The 7,534-nt window shown below is 37.7% G+C and overlaps 2 protein-coding genes across 2 annotated transcripts; one reads left to right on the forward strand and one right to left on the reverse strand.

The window, feature by feature from the left end:
- Window positions 1-110: 110 nt before the first annotated feature.
- Window positions 111-2,795, reverse strand: LOC106453772 (exopolygalacturonase-like). The gene is made up of 4 exons (XM_013895982.2): window positions 2,014-2,795; window positions 1,237-1,545; window positions 452-970; window positions 111-350 (listed from the first exon to the last, which is right to left on the reverse strand). The coding sequence occupies exons 1-4, from the start codon at window positions 2,155-2,157 to the stop codon at window positions 111-113; spliced, it is 1,212 nt and encodes a 403-aa protein (XP_013751436.2). The 5' UTR covers window positions 2,158-2,795.
- A 2,079-nt stretch (window positions 2,796-4,874) lies between these two features.
- On the forward strand, window positions 4,875-7,314 carry LOC106451667 (RNA demethylase ALKBH9B). The gene is made up of 6 exons (XM_013893622.3): window positions 4,875-5,124; window positions 5,555-6,031; window positions 6,104-6,189; window positions 6,268-6,578; window positions 6,655-6,726; window positions 6,801-7,314. The coding sequence occupies exons 1-6, from the start codon at window positions 4,974-4,976 to the stop codon at window positions 7,105-7,107; spliced, it is 1,404 nt and encodes a 467-aa protein (XP_013749076.1). The 5' UTR covers window positions 4,875-4,973; the 3' UTR covers window positions 7,108-7,314.
- The last annotated feature ends 220 nt before the right edge of the window (window positions 7,315-7,534 follow it).

The raw sequence follows: 7,534 nt of genomic DNA on the forward strand, positions 1-7,534 counted from the left end.
AATGGTAATTCGAAAGAATTGTCCTAATATATATGAATACCTTAAAAATTAACCCTTTAATGTATTACGCCCCAATGATGTACAAAAAAAATGACTGTTGTTTCGACCAATCAGTTCAGAGTCTTCAGACAATTTGGTGGAGCCATCTTGCCAGAGGCAGAACCTTCAATGTTCTCACATAACGCCGTTGCGGGCCCGCCGTTTCCACTGTACGATAAGTTAACGTCAATTAATTGAACATTCTTGCAAGGAAAGAGTTTGCTACATTGAAATTTCACAGCTTCTTTGTTCATCGATGATCCCCAAATGTTATTTAACGTCACGTTTTGGATCTGAACATGAGAATCTCCCTGAGAAAAATGTCATAATGCAACCTGTTAAATCAAATTAGAGTCCTTAACCAAAAATTAAGAAATATAGAATCTTGTTTCTCCCATAGTCATTAAGTTACCTTTTTTATGCATGGCGGGTAAGGGCAATACTGCTGATCGATGTTTATTGGGCTTTGAACATCGATCATTTGTATATTCTCATATAGGAAGTTGGATATTGCAATCTCTGTAGCCGAAGATTCCCATGTCTTGATCCTAATACCGTCACTAGTGCCAGTAAAGACCGTATTTCTAACCGTTAAGCCCTCAACATTCTTCTCGTCCTTGTTCTTTCCCAAGCTTCCAACACTGATCCCATGTCCAGGACCACAAGTGACGTTATAGATAAATAAGTTTGTATTTCCAGAGAGGATAGCGATACAATCGTCCCCTGTGCCAATGTGAGTGTTCGAGATATTAATATTACTTGAAAAGCCTACTTTGATCCCGTCAGTGTTGGGGCTATCGCCGGGAGCTGTTATGTTGACACCGGCGATGGTGAAATTATTAACGAAGTAAAAATTGAAGTGTCCTGCTTTACTGTTTAGTGATGTTATCCCTTCGATCCTTGAATTGTTCACGAAATCAAATCCCATGCTCTGCAAAAATGTATTGAAAGATTTTAAGCTCAGAACTTGTACTGAAATAAGACTCCGGATGAATTAGCGGTTTTCTTACAGAATCCCCTCGAACAGTTTCCGTTTATATAATAGTGCCAGACTCATAAATAATTATTTTAATTCATCAATAATAAAACACTGAAGAATTTTTTTTTTTGTAAGATAATGTCAAGATTTTGTTCTTTTTTTTTAATTAAAAAGTTATATGTAACGACACAAAGAGAAGTTCAAGAAATCGTGCGTACCACAGCAAGTCTAGGACAATTATCGTTCTTGTTGCAGTTATTAAGTGGCCATGACTCTTTTCCTTGACCATCGATGGTGCCGCTGCCTGAGATGGTGAGATAGTTTATGTAGGCGAAATTCACCCATGTCTCCTTTTTAATGTCGTCGTTATTCGTTGGAGCCAATAAGACTCCATCGATGACAAAATAAGTCTGACAATTGCATGGTCCAGCAAACGTTACGCCACCAAGATAAAAGGCTCCTTTTGGTACATACACTTTGCTACGTCCCTTCCATGCGCATGCATCTTTCCACGCATTTGTAAACGCCTGATAAATTACATTGAAAACAAAGCGGGACAATTGCAAGACAATAATCAATAGTGATTAACTGAAACTAATTAAAACCTAGAAATGGTGGCTATAAAATAAAGGGTTTCAAATTTTGTGTGTATGGGTGTAGGTCATTTTTATAATTCAAAAAGTCTATGAAAAAACGTTTTAAATGAGAAACATGTATTTTTATAGAAATATTTATCATTATTTTGTATACTAAGCAAATTTATACAAAATAAAACAAAATGAAGTTAATGTGAATAAAAGACGATGCTCTTCCCTCTCTTTTTTTCTTTATAAAAAAAAATGTGAAGTGTTTTTCAGTTCCTTACTAGTTTCTTTTGTTGTATTTTTCTAATTTGGTCCTGAGTTTATTTTAAATTTCGGATTGAACTTTATCAAAATATTTTGAAAGAATGTAAATATAATTCAAAGAAAACAAAATAGATGAAGATCGGATACATTTGCATTATCCGCTGTACCGTCGCCTTTTGCACCATAGCTTTGGACATCGAAGACTTTTGGTTCAGTGTCAGGAGAACTTAAGACGATGACGAACAAGAGAGATAAGCACAAAGCCTTAAACGCAGTATTTATGGAAGCCATCTTCTTGTTTAGCTAGATGCTAGCCTTTTATGCTTCTGCTGTTCTTTTTGTTTAGTATTTGGAATAATAAAATGAGTTTTCTCAAATAGATTTATAATAAAACAATTTGATTCCTATCACTGATCCATTTATTATTATTCCACCAATTCCTTATAATTTTTCTGTATGTCAGGAAATCTACATAAAATGGAACCTTTCATTCTTGTTACCAACTCTACTACAATATGATTTCTTTCTTTTATCACACTACTAAAGAAGAAAAATACAGATGTATGTTATATTTTCGGGTTTCGGAATCTTGGAATATATCAGTTATTAATATGTATGAGACTAAAAACATTGTATGAACATAATATAAAGTTAGAAACGTAATCTGGTTTTATCACAATATTTTGGGGGTCTGGATCTTGTAATACATTAGTGATACGCAGATTCTTTAACCATTTAAGGATTCACTACAACACACTATTCAATGTACATTGATGTTTTTATGACATCAATATATATATTGAAGATATGTTTGATAAATAAATCCTTAAACCGTGCACCTGCAGTTGTTCGTTTTTAGTAAAATATACATATGGAATTTTTCATAACACAATAAATCCTTAATACTTGCACAAATATTTGTCTATATGGTAAACGTACTTGGTATTGCATTGGCGGTTGTCGATCGCAGCTCTTCTGTTGTTGTCGATCGACGCTCTCTTGTTGTTGTCGATCGATTATGTCTTGTTATTGTGGATCGACGTCATCTGATTTAACTCGAGCTCGGGTGGGAGGATGCGGGTGTCGAGCGGGGAAATCTGAGTGGCTCTGAATTCGAACAGTGTTGCACGATCCCAAAAGTGGTGTCGATCGACGTGTGTCTGATGGTGTCGATCGACACAAATACGAGCTACCAATGGACATACAATTTTCGACTAAAAAAACTTCTTCTTTAAGCTTCTCATGCTCGATTACTTCCCTAAAGTAATTATCAAAGATGGAATCGACCTGGTGTTCCTCAGTTTTTGGATGAATAGTGTCGGATGAACAGTATCCCGATAAACAGTGTCCCGAAGAACAGTGTCGATCGACGTAGATGAAGAGTGTCGATCGACGTCAGATGAACAGTACCGGCGTAAACAGTACTATGATGAACAATACCGGGCTGAACAGTGTCGTTCCTTTTAAAAAGAGTTTGCTCTTTCACAGCTTTTGCAATCTGAAAAACTTGGGTAGCTAGTGTCATGACATGGACGTCTAAGGCTTCAAATTTTATAGTCAGCTCCTTGTAGAAACAATCCAACTTCATATTTAAGCAGTCACTCGTCACCTGCTGAATTTTTAGGATCTTTTCCATCATCTGAATATGGTCCTGATTCTCATCCTTTTCTATGTCTTGTTCCACCAATGAAACTTCATGTACAAAATTAATCTCGACTTCAACGATCTTGTCGCTATCCACCGCAACTGATTTTATCCTGTGCATATCCAGATTTTTGGAACTTTTGCTAGACATCAAGTTCTCAATTAGTCTCTTAACTTCTTCTGGGGTCCTTGTCTTGAAGTTTCCTTCGCTTGCAGTATCCAACATCATATGATATCGCACATAAATACCTTGCAGAACTTCTTTAATAGCTGAATCTCCGTAAAACCATGATGTGGACAGTTCCTTTGGTATCTCCTAAACCTCTCCCAAGAGCTTTTGAAAGCTTATGTAGGTCCCTGAGAGAATGTCCAAATCTGCTAGCATTCTTTGATGAGGAACTTTAGCATCCTCGGTGGCCGCAAATGGCTCAAGGATTGTAGTCCCTTGTCCATCAATCTTCTGACCTGTTGCATTACACAGATGACCTTCAGGTCATGCAGGTCTCCATTCTCATCCCTTTGTAGCACAAGTGTCGCAACCATGTCTGCTCGCGGATTGGTATTGATCGATGTTTGAGTTGAAATGTCGATCCTCGCTCTGTCACAAGTGTCGATCAGCGTAATAGAGGTGGTGTCGATCGATGCTGCGTGTTTCTCTTTGTGGATCGAGCGTTCCAAACGTGCTGGGTTTGAGAAGAAAAGTAATTCTTTTTTGCTGCTTCTAGTACTGATAGGCATTTATCCAAAGACAAGAAATTTTTTTTTATGTAAGTAACTATGACAGTAAATAAAACCTAGACTAAACCTATTAATCAAATCTAATGGTGAATCTTTACTCTCCGGCAACGGCGCCAAATTTAATATCACTCAAAATAATCATAAAGAGTGATTTTTACTCTCTCAAATAAGAGGATCAGTTGTAGTACTTAGGGATCGAATCCACAGAGAGCGTGAACACACAATAAACTATAGAAATCATGGTTAAGCTAGGCAATCAATAGTAAAGCAGTAAATTAAATGAAATCAAGGTGAACAAGATACTTTTTGGATTGATTGAAGTTGAAAGCAATAAGGAGAAATAACTAGACCTAGAGATTTATCAATCAAGAGATTCAATACTACAATTCAAGGATGCTAATGGTTTATAGTTACAGATTGTAGTTACAATTCAAGACCTAGTTCGTGTGGTTCGGGAGAGTTTCAGATTTCTGGCTCAGAACTCTTTTATCTTCGATCGTTTCCTCCGACCCAGTTAAACACGTAGCAATCCGAAACTAATGGGCCTTATACAAATTAAATAGCCCATAGTCATCAAAACAGCTCATAAGCTTTATTTGGCGGCGTCAAATTACCGAAACTACCCTTGACGGTCACTTAGAATTACAACTGTGCCTTAAAAGCTGTACAACTACTACACTGACAAAGGAAGAAGACGATTCGATTCGTAAATCGAGCGGAAGCCGATGGAAGACGACCCTTTCCTCCGGAAGTTCCAGCCATCGGAACTCAAGATCGCGTCGGAGTTCTTGACGAATTGCCTTCCTTTCTTGTCTAGAGATCTCTGCAAAGACTGCGTCAACGTTCTCTCCGATCGAATCCGCTCTCTTGACCCAGGTATAGAGCCATGTTTTACTAAATTGAACTTTAGGGTTTTCATAATTGGAACGAATAGGTGGTTACAGAGTAGCTTAGATCTGTTTACCTTCAAAAAGTTATCGACTTTAGGGTTTATACAACGATTTGCTTATGAGATCAAGTTAAAGGTAACGTTAGGGTTTTGATAATTGGAACCAATAGGAGGCGAGAGAGTAGCGTAGATCTGTTTATGCGAAAAACTGTTTCGTTGGTGTAGAACAATGTAGTAACACAGACTAAGTTTGAAGGTAATAACAAAGAAACTAGTGAGAAAGAGACTGAAATTTCATTTGGAACCTTGTCTGAAGTTTTTGGTAGTGTACTGTAGATCATCAAATGAGTGTTTACCTTCAAAAAGTTATTGGCTCGAGGGTTTATGCTAAAGAGAAATCGTGTTTCGTTTGTGTAGAACATTGTAGTAAAGTTGGTGGAGAAGGTAATAGCAAAGCTGGTTTGGAATCAGAAGGAACTAGTAAGATAGAGACTGAAATTTCATTTGGAACCTTGTCTGAAGTTCTTGGTAGTGTACTGCCATCTCGACAAGCTGCTGAAACAGCAAGCCCTAGAATGTCTTGGGCTGATATGAGTCAAGAAGATGAGTTTGAGGAGGAGGACGAAGAGGAGGAGAGTAGGAAAGCTATTGATGCGAGTCCGATGAAGACTCCAGAGAAGCCTAAGTTATCAAGAGAGCAAAGAGAGGATCTCAGGCTGAAGAACGTGAAGAGAAAGAAAGATTTCATTTGCTTGGAGAGATTTAAGGGAAAGCTCGTTAACGTAGTTGATGGGCTTGAGTTGCACACTGGTGTGTTCAGCGCAGTGGAGCAGAAAAGGATTGTTGATAAAGTGTATGAACTTGAAGAGAGAGGACGCAAAGGAGAACTTAGAGGTAAGCTTCTTGTTTTTCAAATCCGAATTAGTTATCTTATTCAATTTGAGTCTGATTCTTGTCTCTTTGTAGAGCGTACGTTTACTGCTCCACAGAAGTGGATGAGAGGCAAAGGACGTGTGACTATTCAATTCGGCTGTTGTTACAACTACGCTACAGTAAGTAACTCACTCTCTGCCATTTTCGATGTTTCATTTCTAACAAATAATTTGTTGCCTTCTCTATATGTTTGATAGGATAGAGCTGGAAACCCACCGGGTATCCTTCAACGCGAAGAAGTGGATCCATTACCTTCTCTTTTCAAAGTGATCATCAGAAGGTTGATTAGATGGCATGTCCTGCCTCCGACTTGTGTGCCCGATAGCTGCATTGTCAACATCTACGATGAAGGTGACTGTATACCTCCCCACATCGACAACCACGACTTTCTCCGTCCCTTCTGCACCATCTCGTTCCTCAGTGAATGCAACATCCTCTTTGGCTCAAACCTTAAAATAGAAGGTCCTGGTGAATTCTCCGGTTCATTCTCAGTACCACTTCCTGTAGGGTAAGTAAAGCTCTTTGAGATTTGACCCAATATCAAAAACTGTTAAATAATATGGTTTTGTGACATTTTTTTTCAGATCAGTTCTGGTGTTAAATGGAAATGGAGCTGATGTAGCTAAACACTGTGTACCTGCAGTTCCCACAAAAAGGTTTGCATCCATTTATTACACATAGTAATAACCACTAAAGCTTCTCATTTGAGTTTTTTTGTTGTTGTCTACAGGATATCAATCACGTTTAGGAAAATGGATGAGTCTAAACGCCCGGTTTGGTTCACTCCAGAACCTGATTTGCAAGGGATCGAGCCACTGCCGTTGGACCTGAACCGGTCTGATTCTGCTGCAAGGTCCGCAGGATCAAGCAGCAACCACAACGGCAGTAACAGAAGAGGAGGATATGGACGTAGAGGAGGAAACAATTACGAGACGAGAGGTTACTATACTCCCGAGAGAAGCAGTGAACAGTATGAGTCTAGAGAATGGTCATCAAGCCAGAGAAGAGGAAGGCCACGTCCGGGTAGAACCTCCTAAGGTTTATTATTATATACTTCCATTTCCGAAATATCATCGACAAATGAATATGTACAACATAACGTCCTATTTTCTTTTAAAGTCCATTCAAACATTTTTCCTCATTTAAAATTGTTTTTTTTTTCAATATTTTTGATCGTATTTAGTTTCTGAAACTGTGTAATATATTTTACAGTTTATACATTACAATTTTATTTTGTGGTGCAAGTGTGAATTGGTTTGTGGTTTGTTTCGCTATAAACTTTATTTTCCTTGATTTGACTAAATTTTTCATTCTACTGTATGGTAATCGATAATTGATATGATCAGTAATCATTTTTCATCGAGATATTATATGTTTTTGTGAATATCGTTTCACTTAAAATTAACAGTTTTTAATATACTTTCACTAATCCAATTTTAAGAGTTGGGTCAAGAGCTCCGAAGG

This window comes from Brassica napus, chromosome A7 (genome assembly GCF_020379485.1).
Source record: "Brassica napus cultivar Da-Ae chromosome A7, Da-Ae, whole genome shotgun sequence".
In the NCBI taxonomy this organism is placed as follows: domain Eukaryota; kingdom Viridiplantae; phylum Streptophyta; class Magnoliopsida; order Brassicales; family Brassicaceae; genus Brassica; species Brassica napus.